The sequence below is a fragment of the Stigmatopora argus genome, chromosome 22 (genome assembly GCF_051989625.1).
Source record: "Stigmatopora argus isolate UIUO_Sarg chromosome 22, RoL_Sarg_1.0, whole genome shotgun sequence".
In the NCBI taxonomy this organism is placed as follows: domain Eukaryota; kingdom Metazoa; phylum Chordata; class Actinopteri; order Syngnathiformes; family Syngnathidae; genus Stigmatopora; species Stigmatopora argus.
The window spans coordinates 11,025,410-11,041,198 of NC_135408.1; the positions used below are offsets into that span (position 1 = coordinate 11,025,410).

The 15,789-nt window shown below is 46.0% G+C and overlaps 1 protein-coding gene across 2 annotated transcripts in view; it reads right to left on the reverse strand.

Annotated features, from left to right (window-relative positions):
- LOC144067749 (cell adhesion molecule DSCAML1-like) overlaps window positions 1–15,789 on the reverse strand; it is a 42,947-nt gene that overhangs the window by 13,705 nt on the left and 13,453 nt on the right. For both annotated transcript variants that reach the window (XM_077591658.1, XM_077591657.1), the window contains exons 4-16: window positions 7,751–7,897; window positions 6,909–7,187; window positions 5,352–5,627; window positions 4,986–5,282; window positions 3,854–4,126; window positions 2,593–2,877; window positions 2,401–2,520; window positions 2,157–2,333; window positions 937–1,136; window positions 729–825; window positions 516–644; window positions 277–444; window positions 121–191 (exon numbers count right to left, since the gene is read on the reverse strand). In XM_077591658.1, coding sequence (XP_077447784.1) covers window positions 121–191; window positions 277–444; window positions 516–644; window positions 729–825; window positions 937–1,136; window positions 2,157–2,333; window positions 2,401–2,520; window positions 2,593–2,877; window positions 3,854–4,126; window positions 4,986–5,282; window positions 5,352–5,627; window positions 6,909–7,187; window positions 7,751–7,897 — 2,519 coding nt within the window. The remainder of the gene's footprint in view (window positions 1–120; window positions 192–276; window positions 445–515; window positions 645–728; window positions 826–936; window positions 1,137–2,156; window positions 2,334–2,400; window positions 2,521–2,592; window positions 2,878–3,853; window positions 4,127–4,985; window positions 5,283–5,351; window positions 5,628–6,908; window positions 7,188–7,750; window positions 7,898–15,789) is intronic.

Below are 15,789 nucleotides of genomic sequence, written 5' to 3' on the forward strand. Positions count from 1 at the left end.
GATGGTTTGGAGGTTACTACTATTTGGTAACTGGGGTATATAAGATGGGTACAACAATGTGTTACTTTTCAAAAAATTCTATACTATTTAAAAAAAAAAATTGTCAAATGAGTAACGTACCCTCCACGTGACCCGAATGCTCTGGGATGTCATGGGCTGCAAGATGACATCCATTGGAGGCCCATCAGGTGCTATTGAGTGAGACCAAAGAAATGATTATTCTATTATTTTTTTTCCCAAGGTTTTATTTTCTTTTTTTAAGTAAAAATCACTTACGCGCTTCCTCTGTACTGATTGTCAGCTCTTTACTGGGAAGGCTCCGACCAATCTTGTTGTAGGAATACATGCGGATGCTGTATACGCAAGCTGGGTGCAACTCGACAATGTTAGCTTGGTTGTTGGTGGGTGAGATGTTGCGGGTTGTGTACATGTGGTCCCACGAGTCTGAAAAGTGGAGAATTATTTTCTCTACTTTCATCCAAAGGCTTGGCTTGGCTTGGCTTGCAGGTACATACCGCTCTTATTCTTGTACTCAATGTCGTAGCTGGTGATGATGCTGTTCCCATCAAACCTTTGGATCCAGCGTAGGTTCATGCTCCTGTCTTTGACCTCCCTTACTTCCAGCTCGGGTGGATCTGGTGGTTCTGGGTGCAGGTTAAATAGCTTACAGTTGCTTTCTCAAAAGTCCAAAGCTTAAGCGTATGTCATTTCTCCTAAAAAAAAGATACCTTGCACGGTGAGTTGGATGAGTCCTCTGCCTTCTCCATAGGAGTTAATAGCATGACAGGAGAAGAAGACGGAATCTCCTCGGTCCGCCGGGTTCAGCTGTGAGCGCCAATTAAAACAAAGATTAGAGGGAGTTGATATTATTTAAAAAAAACATCAATACACGCAAAGACATCTGACGTGTCGTGTCAAACACGCTCCATATCTGACCTTTAGCGTGGAGATGACTTCGTCTCCCTTCTTGTTGATGGTGATGGAATAACGGGGGTTCCTCTCGGCGTCGATGACCGTGTCCCCTCTTTCCCAGCGGATGATGATTGGCTGTTCGCCTCGAGCGGTGCAGTTCAACTCCTTGGTTTGGCCTTTCCTGGCCATGGTGGTGTTTGGGTGGCTGGTGATCATTGCGGGAACTGAGCACAATCACCAAAGCGTGTCAGTGTAAAGAATGACATTACACGGCATAATGAGGAGACAAGGCAACGGAACGGAGGAGAGACGACAAATGTAGGCTTTTCCTTCCGCCTCCATTTCACGCTTTAAGCCCCGCTGGCTGCCATCTTTTTGTGCTGGCCTCTTTCCACCCCCCTGCTTCCAATCTCTCCTGCTCACACTTAGATGATTGATTAACAAGCTTCTTGCGGTTTTGTCTTCATCATTAATTCATATATTCACCACGCAAGCGATCAAGTTTCAACGCCATTCACGGCCGTGAATATCTGAGGGATTTGGACTCGTCCGAACAAAACTCAGTGAATTCTCTCTAGATTTTTCTTTTTTTCGAGCGAATGTCCGACCAAGAAAAGCGAACCCACTCATTTGAATCTAATTTTGTCTGTGCGATTTTAGAGGGGAATGTTGTGACATGTTCTCAAGTTATAGCAACATTTGTAAACAAAGGAATAAAAACATAATGAGGAATCCGCCATTGAAAATTTAAAGGGCAAAAAAAAATATGGTCTAAATCAAAGTGGCAGTGGTAAAATATTATATCTAAAATGGTCCGAAATCAAGTCGACGTTAAAGCGGCCCGCAAACAAGGGGGAACCTTTTGGACAGAGAGCCATAAACAATTCATATTTTTGAATGTTATTCTTTGAGAGCCATACTCAGAATTTACTAAAAATAAAAATATATGAAAAGATGTGCATTTTTAGTCATTTTTTAGAAAAAGTCTCAGAATTCCTTTCCTGATGCTAATCAATGAGTAAGCATGCAGAAAGGTCAAATTTTAAAAAAAAAGATGATTGAAGCGGCGCTAGTGTCTCAGCGGTTTCCATATTTTAGCTCACAGTTTAGCTTATCAAAAGAGCCACGTGTGGCTACCGAGCCATAGGTTCCCTACCCCTGGTCTTGAGTAGTTTAAAGAGAGTGGTGGGCTAAAAAATCAACAAAAATGTCTTGTGAATCAAGGGGATATGAAGAAGACTTACTCTTGACAGTGAGGATCATGCTCTTGCTGATATCTGAGCCCACGCCATTGGAAGCCTGACACAGGTAGTACCCCCGGTCGTCCTCCAGAACGTGCCGGATCAGCAGCGATCCGTTGGACATGATCTGGATGCGACCGGTTAGAGGGACCGAGTGGTACTGCTGGGGGTTTCCCACACCTGTGCCACGCAAAGCCCATTCAAATCGGGCCTGGGCTCGAACCGCGTTGTCTCGTCTCGTTCTTACCCTTTGCGTGTTTCCACATAACCTTCGGGGGCGGGTAACCCTCCACGGAGCAATTGAGAACTCCGGCTTTGCCGTAGATGCAGTCCTGGTTGTTGGGTTGCACCACAAAACGCGGCGGCACTGACAAAGAGGCGGCGTCAGGATCGCGGCGGCGGGGTCGCCGTCAAACGGGCGGCGGTCGGAGAGCCTCACCCGTCACGATCAACTGTCGCTCCCAGCTGACGGTGGCGGCGGCGTTGCTGGCGATGCAGGTGTAGTTGCCGTTGTGTTTCAGCGTGACTTTGGAGATCTGAAGGGAGCTCATGAACTCTTTGGTCTCGATGGCCACGCCCGACGTGGGGCCCGGCACGATGAGCTGGCCGTCTTTGTGCCAGGTGATGCGGATGGGCATGTCGCCCGATGACACCACGCAGGCGATGTAGATGAGTTTCCCCACCGAGGTGGAGGGGATGTCGAAGGGCTGGATGAGAGGGGGCACTGAAAGGGGGGACAAAGAGAGGTAGAGAGCGGGGTGTCAAGGGCCATCCGCGGTGACGGCGGCCATGTCCAGAGAAGGTCATCGGCCAGTAGGGCTCCTTCCTTAACCCCCCCCATCCCTCATCCCGAGAGCTCCTCTGCTTAGGATCCAATTGGCAGGAGGAAGTCACACCGTTGCCATAGCAATAGATCTTGGCGCAGTGCTACTACAGCTGAGACATCTGGGGGATTTAATCTAGGCTTCATTATTATTCATCTAATTAAATCAGACACACGCACACACCCGTAGACCCTTGCGCAGCTGCGCAGCGACCATGGTTACCCCATTCGGGCTCAATGAGTCCACCCTACGGCCAAAACTGATCAGGAATAAAAACATTCACTGACGGGAAATAAGCCTTTAGGATTTGGAGATTCCCAAAACAAAAATATTTCTATTGGGTGACGTAGAGAGAAAAAAATGTAATTGGTGGATTGACAAAAATAAAAATCTCTAATGGTGGACGCATTAAAAAAAAAGCTCCATTGGCTTTCATTCATTTGCAACTAGGGAAAAAAAAAAACAATCTCCATTAGCAGATCAAAAAAATAAAACAAAATATTGGACCAATTTCTATTTTTACAACTACCAAAAAAACGACTATTTTGCTCATCTATCGTGACATAAATTTGACCCCCCCAAAAAATCACCACCCTCCAGAAATTGCATTGTCTATTTTTAAATAATATTTATCCATCTATGGTTTGGTCGGTCTCTCATCTGATTTTGCGCTAGGTGAACCCAGGACTGGTTGCCAGATAAACAAATAGCAAATATAGATATTTCACACAAACCTACTATAAGGCATAAAAAAAATCATATTGCAAATAGTATTTATAATGAGCTAGATTTGGTCAAACTGCCACCTCCCCTAAAATCCAGTATCTGTCAGTTTTTGCCAATTGTGACCATTCAATCGTCCACTCGTCCACTCACCTTTGACACTGACGTGAACGGTCTGGTTGATTGACACGTGGGGTTGGATGAGAACGCTACACAGGTAGGTGCCCTCGTCGGCGCCCTTCTGAACGTCGGTCAGCCGCAGGGTGCCGTTGTCGAACAAGACCTGGCGGTGATTATCGGGCAGCTGCATGCCGTCCTTCAGCCACTTGATGGAGTAGTAAGGGTAGCCGATGACCCGGCACGTGATGTACGTATTCCTGCCCGCCACTGCCGTCATGTCTCGCATGGGCCTGATTCGGGGCGGACCTGGAGACACGGGGAAAAGAGAGAGGGGGTGGCGGGGCGGACACGGTGGTCGCAAAGGCGGGGTGTAGTGGGGGGGGCGGGAGGCGAGGGTGCGACGGGGCAGCCGTGGGAACGCGAGGTGAGGAAATCCAGGTCCATGGGGAGAGTGATTGAGGGAAGTTGAAAGGTGGAGAGAGGGAGGGAGGTTAGTTTTGCTCCCGCGACTACTAGTACTCATTGAGCATACTTCTATTTGCTTCCATTAGCCTAGCCTTACTTTTGCAAATCCAATACTGCATACCACAATGGTACCTTGGCATAGGGACTTTGAACAGTTCTACAATTTTGAGCTCGATCCGATCGGGGCCCCCCTACCCGAAAACCGAAATCATTGAAGAATCTAAATAAAACGTTCCCTTTAAATATCGTTACGGTTCAGTATGTACGAGGGTGGAGATCTCCAATTTTATGATATGTTACAAAATCTGCCTCAATTTGATTCCATTTAAGGGCAAGGCGGTCCAATTTCACCCAAAGCGTTAATTTAAAAAAAATAACAACATATTTTTGACTATTTTCTTGCCGAAAAATTTCCCACATTTGAACGTCGACCATCCGTTTGACCGATTTTGCGTTTTCAATCAAATCCGACCGATATCTCAGTCAAGATCAACATATCGTTAGAGCCCATTTAGCGTGTTGCGCTTTCCGATATCTTCAATGAAGAGTTATTGGACGAAACAATCGTTCGCAAAGGGTCAAGGTACCAGTGTGGTCCCACAGAATTATTATCATTTTTAAATACAGTCAATTTCAGGCTACAGTGTATTACTATAGAATGAGGTGTAGGGTGCGATTATATTGAAAAGCAGACAGGCACCTCTTACGTTTATGCGCGCTTGGTACTCGGCGCTGCCGGCCGAGTTGCGTGCGACGCAACGGTAGACTCCCCCGTCCCGGATGAGCGGGTTGCTGACGTTGACGTGGGACACCGTCAGGCCGTCCGACTGGGTGTACTGGCTGGTCTTGTAGGTGGAATCTCGCACCACCGGTTCGTCGTCCAGCGTCCAGGTGATGGAGGGCGGCGGCGCTCCTTTGGCCTCGCACACCAGGGAGAAAGGCTCGCCCGGGTTGACCACCCGCTCGCTAAAGGACGTCACGATGCGAGGGGTGCCGTCTGAGGGCGGGAAAAATTGCAAATGATCTTGGGTCGTCTTTTCTGTCAACATTTTATCTGGTGACGTACCCTCGAGCAGAATGATGGAAAAGTCCTGAGATGTGTGGCCCTTCCGGGAAGCAAAGCACTGGTAGGCCCCAGAGTGGAACTTCTGCGCGGCCGTGATCTGCAGCGTGTCGTTGTGTTGGCCCTGGATGGAGATGTGCTGGTCGGGGAAGATGGGCTCCGTGTTTCGGTACCAGTTGATGCTGTATTCGGGGGAACCCTCCACCGAGCAGGTGAAGAAGAGTGTGCTGCTGATTCCCGTTTTCAAGTTCTTGGGGGATAAGGTCACTCGAAGTGGATCTGAAAGTGGGTCATAACAAATTCAATGCAATATATCTCAATTTGGGGTTTAGCTCTAAGAAAGTGGAACACATAACTCTAATGAAACCAGTTTTATCCAACTCTAAAACGTCTTTTCTTGTGTCTATGCCCGTTTTTGCTACTGCAACCAAGATGGCGGCGCTCAAGTGGCAGCCGGTAGCGGTACCTCCGTCCGCTCTTGCTCGTTTTGTGTTTTTGCTGCTTTTCTGTCTTTTTTTAATTGCATTTTGGTATGTAGTTTTTTACTTATGTCTACAATGTCTTATGTGTCTTGTGTCTGTCTTGCTACTGCAATACGGGATGAAATAAAGTTCTAACCTAACATAACCTATATTTGCCCTAATATTGGATCATTTCCATCTATTCCATTCAATATGTGGGGTCACCGAATTGCCACTCTCTGATGTCTTTTATGGATTTCAAATTAGAAAAAATAAAAGCAAAAGAAAAAATATCGACAGCGCAGTTTGTCTGCTACTGACACACAGGAACAAAATTCATCTCTTATAACAAATGACGCATTTTATTCTTTTGGAGCGCGTGTTCATTTTAGCCCCAAATATTCTCACCATTTATACAAATACATGCGTGTTCATAGCGTGTCCATTCACAGGGGAGGATAAAAAGCCAGCGCCAGCCAATAAGCAGCGGTGACTCAACCCGTTGGACGCACTCATTAAAAAGCAGCTGGAGATATCGCTTGGCATCTCCGTCCACTTCTGCATGCGCCCAAATGTCAGCGAGCAATAAGGCAGCTGGTGGTGCGCGCTGGCTTGGGGGCATCGCTGTGCCTGCCTTCCACGCGACCCCCCCATCCACCGTCCCGCCCTGTCAAAGTCGCACAGCGCGCCGGCGTGACGTGCCCGCCGGCGGACCCGGCGACCCTACCCGTCTCGCCTTTGTTTACGCTTACGCTTACGCATATGCACTTCTTTTCTTTACCTGGCTGTCCTGGGCTATTACGATCGTTTACGGGGGAAGTCGCGCCGCGGCCTGGCCTCGGCGTGGCGTCTGCCGTCTCGTCGTTGACCCCTGCCCTTTTCCTAGCGTCTTTCTCACCCTCCTCCTCGGTGACGCTGAGTCGTGCTGGCAGCCGCGTTATGGCTTCACTCGCACTAAATTACATCCCTGTCGCCCGTTTTGAGAGCTGACATGATACAGCGGCACGCACGTTTGTCACACGGGCTACGAGTGCCCCAAAGCAAAAGAAAAATACATCAAAAAATGATGGAATAGCGCACAAATGTTGTTTTGGCGTACCTATTATGTGGAGCTGTCCGGACACTTCCTTGGAGCCGAAGCTGTTGGTGACTTCGCAGGCGTAGTTGCCGCTGTCTTCCTGGCGCAGGTCGCTGATGGTCAAGCCCGTCAGGCGTCGGGTCCAGCGGGCGTCCGACGGCAGCGGCCGGCCGTCTTTCAGCCAACGCACGGTGGGGCCGGGGTAGCCCCCCGCGATGCAGGGGAGCTCCACGCTCTGGCCCGCGTACACTTCCCCTCCTTGGAAGCTGTCCAGGATGCTGGGCGAGGACTCGTTGGGGTCTGGAAAGATAGGATTATTATTTCGGGACGCCGAGGAGAAATCAGCGCTGCATTGTGGCGTGTTCCGGGATCTTTCAAACCAGGAAAGTCAATAAAAGCCAACAATGGCCATGAGCAGTTTCACTGAGCCGACGTGCGAGTGTAGAAGAGTTTGTATGTACATGCGTTGTCACTTTAAGAAGCTACGTCAGTCAGGGTCTTAACAAGTTCTCCAACAAAAAACAATAAAAGTCCGGGAAATTTGGGGCTTTTCTTTAGCCTAATAATTACTAGGGCATTAAGTATGACTAAATAGTCATTCGCAGTTTGTATTCAGGGAATTTGAGCAACGATTTTAATGGTAATTATCAATAACCTTCCGGGCGACCAAAAGACCGGCGACCAAAAGACCGGCGACCAAAAGATCGGCGACCAATCGACCGTGTACCCAACTGACCTCAGCATGGTCAAAAATTGGACATTTTGCGAATCCGAGACTATTAATGCCACATGGACTGCACGTGTCAATATCTATCTGGAAGATTTTCCGTCTCCTTGTCAAAAATAATAATAAAAAATCTCACCCATGACCGAGAGCCTGGCTCCGTTGCTTTGTCGGGTCTCCCCGCTGTATTTATGCCTGGTAATGCATCGGTACGTGGACAGGCCGTCCTCCTTCTGAACTTCTGAGATGTACAGCGCCCCAAAGGAGGTCAGCAAGAAGCGGTTACCTGTGTCAATTAAAAAAATTGCAAGAAAATCTTAAAATCCTGGAAAAGGAATAGAAAAAGTGTTTTAGTATTAAAAAAAAATTTGAAGGGCGCCCATTTCCTTGACGTTGGCCTCAGTTTGACCCTTTGAGAAGACGAAGGCGGCAATTTCCAATTCCCCGCCGCGTTTGTTTGCCCCCCCTGCAAAGAAGTCTCAGAGGATAATGACTACTTTAAAAGCCCGACTCCCACAACACTGACAAGTGGCCTGTCAAAACACCCCGACTGAGCAAGAGTGAGATTAGCAGGACGTGTCCAAAGCGCCGTTTTCGCCATCTGCACCGGGAACAAAATTCTCCCCATCGGCCGATTCAACGTGGATTCCCCTCGGCGTCCATCCCGGGCAAAAAATTAATCTCTTTAATAGACGAAGGAGCCTCGTTCGTCAAGCCTCTCCCGCCATTGCGTTCGTCTCCGTCACGCCGCCCGCGACTGGCGGTTTCCAAGCAGAGTGGCAGACACGGTAAAATATTAATTACTAAATCACTGCGCTCTTATTCATGCTCACTTGACAAGCTAACGAGAAACGGAGCCAACATTTCATTGTTGGCGCCCGCTGCGATTTTTAACTCATTCAGCGCCATGGATCCAGTCTCATTGAAATTCATCAATTTAAAATGAATAAAACATAAAGGCGACGGGCCCAAGCAACAATAAGCTAGTATTTTTTCGTGAAATTAACTAATGCCAATGACGACAAACACTCAGTTTTCATGCACTCCACCCTCCCAGTCTAAACGGATTGGACGCCAATGGCAACCAAATAGTTAAACGAGTGCTCTGTCAATCAATTCTATTAAATAATTTCCCTCTATTTGTGCTGTGAGCCCCAAAGACAAAAACTCTCTCTCGAATAACTTTGCATAAAAACCCAAACTTATAAATATTGTGAAGGCCTAATTTCTAGTGACAAAAGATCAGACTTAGATCTTTTTTTTGGCATCTCTGCCTTGAGATAGCGAGTTCCGCCACTTATTAAAGGAGCGGCAAAGCGAGCAGCATTTAGAGTAGCGTATCTAAAAGCCACAACTATTAAAATTAGCTTTGGTTAACTGCATGCATTTTTACTCTGCGTAAACAGCTCGATAAAGAGTGTGTTCAACCAGAACGAGGCTGTGTAGCCTCCAGGAGAGCTCACATTGTTGCAATTTTTTTTTGCACCAGGTCCATTCCAGCCTGAAAAAAAAACATTAGTTGGCGTAAAAAAATTCAAAGGACGGATGGTTGCAAAATATTTGATTGTCAACACAATACAATGAACTATTTTCCATACTCATTGAAAGCAGATAATCCAACAACAACAATTTATTCTATTCTATGACTGCAAATAAGACACTCTTTAGTTTCTGCCGAGAACGACAGACTTGGGGTGGCAAAACACAATAGAATTCTAAAAAAAAAAAAAAGCGAAAATTATGAATGTGCGGGTGAGGAAGAAAAAATAATAATAAACTGGCAGCGTCTATAAATAGGAGGCGTACAGTAGGCCATTTTGGTCCAAGAGCGTGTCTGCATGTGCAATGAACGTGAAGCGGCAGCCACATTTTTCCACATGCAAATGAAGGCGTCGGCGCAAAGATAACGAGGCCCATATTTCCACCTCCTCAGTGGGCCCATTATTTATTGATGTTCTGCATCCCCCCCACCACACACACACACACACACACACACACACACGCACACTCCCCCCTTCACACGTTCTTCATCCCGTCCCTGTTGCTAGGGTCTTCTCATCGCCACCCTCGTTCTCATTCGGTGTCATTTCAGCAATTATTCAAGAACAACGTGTTCCCCGTCGCCAGAGAGGATTCGACTAAAACGCGCCGTGCTGCATAGCGGTAAAATTAGTACACAGAGAAAAAAAAAGATAAATCATGTTTTGATTGAGTGGCTAAATATAGCTGTTCCTATTTTAAACCCATGGTGCTGCGTTTTGTTTTTAGCTGGCGCCAAAGTGAACGTAAGCGCTTGTTTTTCTTTTGGATAACATTGGAACAAGTTGCTTCACCAAAATACTATAAATAAATACAATTAATAATGCCTTTCATGTTAAGAAAACAATTTTCCCGTGCAAGAATGAAGATTTCAGCTTCATACAGTAGCTCCAAGTGATAATATTATTATATTTACAGTGTGTGGTGTGGTAGTTGGTCAAATTTATATTAAAAGCACAATTAATTGCTAATTGCTCCCCTCATTAATGATTGCAATTCCCACTTAAGCGATAAAAATTAAAAATAACACTTGAGCACCACAGAAAAATACATTTATATGCATAAATACTGATCATAAACACATGCTTGAGTAGCCAAATCGTTCCTGGTGATTTTTTTATTTTATTTTATTGGGGGTCCCATTGGAAAACCATTATATTTTCCTCCTCATGAATTAGAAACGAGTACATGAAGGTCTAAAGGCAAAAGATTTGGGTGCGCAAATTTAGGGAAAACAAACACGGTTGCACTTGCAATTGGACGACAACCAAAACCTCCCGATTTTAACGTTAGAAAACGGCACCGCGTCGCAGAAGAGGGGAATCTGAAAAAGGTAACGATAGAAAGGGGGAGGAACGGATCAAAGATGTGCGACTGTCACAGGAAGAACAAAAAAAATGGCGGATTATGGAGAGAATCGCACACAAAGCCATCAACAAGCAGGCTTAAAATCGGCAACAAAACCAACACGGCGCAAATTGAGCGGCCAACTGTTTTGGAAGTTGGACGGCCAGGGGAAAGCATCGTAAAAAAATGCCCGCCGGCCCTCATTCTCTGAAAGCGGTGGCAAAATAGGGGCTGTTGCATCTGTATTCAAGGGGCACGCTCACATTGCTCCCTCTCTGCACCGCGTGTAAATTAAAAGCAGAAGAAGCAGGTGTCAGCCCATTCAAATATATCCACTTGTCTGGCTTTTCCTCCGTTTCACACTTGACGTCCATGAATGGCGTCCTCTTAACTCCGTCCATTCACATTCAAAGCAGCTCCCCTCGGCCCGGCTCACGTATAACGAGGCGTCGTGCGCGGAGGGCCCGCCTCGCCGAACCCCCTCCGTAAAAAGAGACTTTGTTCGGCCCGTCGGGGCGCGTTGGCGCTTCCCGGAGAGCAAAGTCGCTCCCGCTTCATCTCCGTTGCTCTCGCTGGACGTTTTCATTAAAAAGCCACGCTTCACTGTCTTAATCCAAAATGCGGCGGCCGTTCCCGCGCAATTTTGACCGCTTACTTGGTCTTTCAATCACGGCCGCGATCCGCCGCGGACGGGGGCGACGGAGGTGAGCGACGAGAATGGAGGTAAAGGAGAGGAGAGGATGGGGGGGTTAGTGGACAAAATCAAAGTCCGCTTTCCATCCAAAATGTCTTCCGCTCCGCTGACGACGGCGTCCCAAATCGCCGTGTGTGACTTTGCCGAGTAAACACTGGGGGATGGGGCGGATGGCGGGGGACCCTCATAAACGTCTTCTTATGCAAAGGATGGCGTTTCCATAGATACGAGTTGACGCCGCAGAGCCACGCCATCGCGAGTAGACAACCATGCGGAAAAGTCAACGTCCGAGGAACGCGGACGGAGAGCGAGCGCGGGAGTCGAACTCCGCTTTGTCCAGGCCCGCTTGCGTCATAGCCATTATTTCTGCCCGCTAGAGTTTTGCCACGGTTCTTGAGTCATCGATTAGCAAGGCAATAGACTGCCACCTCCATTGTTAATTCATTTTTCTACTTGACAGCCTGGAAATATAGAAATATAAATATATAATGTTCATCATTTTTATATACAGTATTTTTTCCTTTTAAAATATGAATGAAAGTCTATATTCTTGACTTTTCAAATTAAACACAGGCAAAATGAGGTCAACCAATCAGGGCCGGCCCCAACCCGCGACCCATAGCTGGCTGGGAGATGCTCCAGCACCCCCTGCAACCCTTAAGCGATCAGGAATCAAGAGCAAAGGGACTAAACCTGCTCTTTTCAAATGATTAAAACGTGTTCGCCATGAACATTAAAATGAGGTCAACCAATCAGGGCAGGCCCCCACCTGCGACCCATAGCTGGCTGGGAGATGCCCCGGCACCCCCTGCGATCCTTAAGCGATCCAGAATCAAGAGCAAAGGGACTAAACCTGCTCTTTTTAAATGCTTAAAATGTGTCCGCCGTGAACATTTTGGGAAGGACGCCGTTAACCGACTCCTGAGGTCGTTGACCTTTACACGAGGATTTTCTTGGGATCTGACCCACGAACCTGGACTAAAACATCTAGGACGCGGAGCCAAAACAAGGCACTGAGGGCTGAAGGTGAAGAAAAATGTAGAAAAAAAGACTCCATTATTCATGATGTGTTTCATGTGCTCGGTGACATCTGGGACAGCAGTGATAATGAGGGTCCCGGGAGAGGAAAAAAAAAAAACACACACACGCATCAAAATTCACGGCACTATGCAGAAATACAAGGCCTCCCTCCCGTCTGCCGCATATGACTGTAAACTGGACTTAATCCCTGAAAAAAAAAGGAGTCCGTTCTTCCCAAACAAGCCAGTACGTAAATAAGAGCCAAAAATCGAGTTGTTTTGGTCCGGCGCTGGGTAAACAAGAGGGTGAGCACTCCAGCTTAGCCCATGGCCCCAGGCCGTGAGCTGCATTAGCGGCGGCGGCGGCGAGCGAGCGAGCCGCCCATGTCGCCCCCGCCCAAACCCACCCCACCCGACCATTAGAGTGCTGGTGGCGGAGGCGTGTCGGTGCCCAGCGTGGAGAGACGGACGGACGGACGGGGATTAAATTCGCTTCATACACATACATACACACACACGCACGCACATCCATTGAGAGCAGCGTTCAAATCCAGGGAAGCAAAGTAAACAAATGTGACATTTGCACTGACTGGCTGCCATTGACGGCCACATTCGTCCAATCCATATCAACTGGGAGGGCGAGAACAATTCCTATTTAAAAACACAATAACATCATTCCTTTCTAATTCCAGTATTTCAACTAGTTCATATAAAGTTGGCATACTACCATACGTGACCGGACAATTCGCCGAAAGACGTTTCGCCGACGGACAGTTCGCCGAACGGACGTTTCGCCGAAACGGGATTTGCGCGCTCGCCCCGCCCCCGGATCGTGTGTGTATATGTTTTTCAACCTCGGCACAAAAGACAACACAATGAGCAACATCCCCACTTTTATTTGTTTAATAAAATAATAAATTAAACACTTTTTTTCCGGCGAAACGTCCGTTTGGCGAACTGCCCGTTTACCACTACCATAAAACACTTACCTTGGCTGCCAATGATAGGGTTTCTAATAAAGTATTCAAAAGTACTGATAGAAAAACTGATGATTTAGATGAGGTAAATAAAATGAATGCCTGTTTTTTATATAAACGTTAGATCAGATATTTGAAAATCAGTTTTTACATTTGTTTCCTTTTTTCCTGAGCTGTTTAGAACCAAACCAGAAACAAATTCATATTCACGGTATGACGGTAAAGAGTTCCCTATTTGAATAATGCCACATAAATCCAAACATGTTTTTTCCCCTAATCATCAATTCTTCCAAAAGTAATTGACAGACGAATCAATGATCCAGTACAAACATTCCATTAATCTCTCCCCAAGATTACGACAAACCAGGAGCTATACTCAAACAGTTATTTTGTTCCTTTCAATCTTCCAGCGCGGAATTAATCCAATATCGTGTTGATGTAGTCTTTGTGTGTGTTTGGTCAGCAAACAATGAGTGGGATCAATAGGTCTGATTGCCAGGTCATGTAGGGACATGACACTTGGAGGACCACCAGGGATCCAATTTGATTCTTCATTATGGCTCCTCATGACCCCCCCCCCCTACTGCCACTGTCTGAAAGACTTATTAAAAACCATGTAACAATTTACAACTCACGCTTTGCAACCAACTCCACGCAAATAAAATAAAAAAAATCACTAAACCCTGCTTACACTTGTGCTAATGATTCAAAATCAATTCCCTTTAAAGATGAAACATGGAGGTTCAAATTTCTTGCTGAATTGGCATAAAGTACCTTGAATGTAAAAAATATTCCTTAAAAAAAAAACAGGTTTACCCTTCTTTAATGGCGGTAGGTAAACGCACTGAAATGTTGGAATAAGCACACTACTGCATACCTGTCAACCTCTGCCGATAACTGCCCTTATAAATGATTATGATTCCCCTTACAAACCCCCCAAAAACCTTACAAACACCGTACGACTCGTACGGTGTTTTTAAGGTTTTTGTAAGGTTTTTTGGGGGGTTTGTAAGGGGAATCATAATCATTTATAAGGGCAGTTATCGGCAGAGGTTGACAGGTATGCTACTGCCAATTCTACTTCAAGCAATAGAAAAATCCAACTCAACCCTGATGTTCACACGTCCAATGTTTACAAGCAGCTTTTTAAACGTTCCCATCTTGAAAGTAACTGGCGACGTCGCCGATGGCCGAGAGACGGCGGCCAGATTTGTGTCAGCGTGACGTGCTCTCGGGGACTTTCCCATCGCTCCCTCTTACGCTGATTGACACTGATCCAGAGACGCCCGCTCGCCGAGCGCTGGCTTGATAGAGACGCAAAGGAGGGGAAATGGCAGGCGACTCGCCTCGCCTCGCCTCGCCTCAGTCCGCGTTAAAGCGCACGTGAGCGGGCGCGTGTCCTAGTGTGTAAATAGTCAATAATAGGCGACACTTGTCAGCCCTCTCGTCAATACGCACAAAGGCCGTGCTTTGGGTATTCTTGTGCTCCGCCTCCTTCTGCCTAAGCCACCCCCCCCAAAACTGACCTCTCAAGCAGAAATAATTATGCCTATTGTGGCCCCTCACACACACACACACACTTGCTTGTGCTAATTAACACACTCTCGCACGTGCCTACTCAACCTAACGGAGTAAAAGATGGCTGCCAGCGGCCCATCTGTTCCTGCCTTGCCTCACTCTCGCCAAGGCAAATGGGACAAAATTGTACATGCAAAAGAGATGCGCACATGGAAATAAAGTGCAAAATGATGTTGGGTTTGAACTCATTGCATGCAGATGGATTGATCGTGCTTAGGTGTCGTCGAGGACGTTTGTTTTTAATTACCTGTGGCAAATGATGGGTACGGCAGACATTTAAAAGTTGGCTTGTATGTTAGTTATAGTTATTTAAAATATCCATTGAAGGCGATGGAAATCCAATCCATTTTAATTGGGAGTTATCAAACAATAGCTGTCAATGGCAGCCAGCAAGTTAAGATATGTCATAAAAATCAATGAATAAAATTCCCAGAGCAAATACAGACACTTAAATAAATGACTGAATATTTTTTTTAACTTTTATTTTTTATTTAATGGCTATTAAGACTTAAATTTACATCTTTTCATATTTATTACTATTTTATTTATTATTTTTTATTTAATGCCTATTAAGACTTAAATTTACATCATTGCATATTTATTACTATTTATTTATTATTTTTCATTTAATGGCTATTAAGACTTAAATTTACATCATTTCATATTTATTACTATTTTAGAAAGAATCACCAAGATTAATCTCTTAATAAATTCAATGTGTTAAAAAATGACATTCTTTTATTGCCCCAAAAATAATTAAATTAATTAAAAACATTTTTTTAATTACTTCCAACATGAAAGTTTTTTAAGGTAAACTGCTCCCATTAAGGATTACTGTTCTGTAGAACAGATTTTTATGTAGTTGTTTTTTTACAGCATAAGCGGAAAAACATGAATAATTTAGACTTTGCTGGCCACGCAAAATGAGCGGCGGGCCCCGTTTTGGCCCTCGGGCCTTCAGATTGACACCTGCGTTCTCCAAAATGAGATTAGCGTCACCATATCATCCCCCTCCTACAAAATC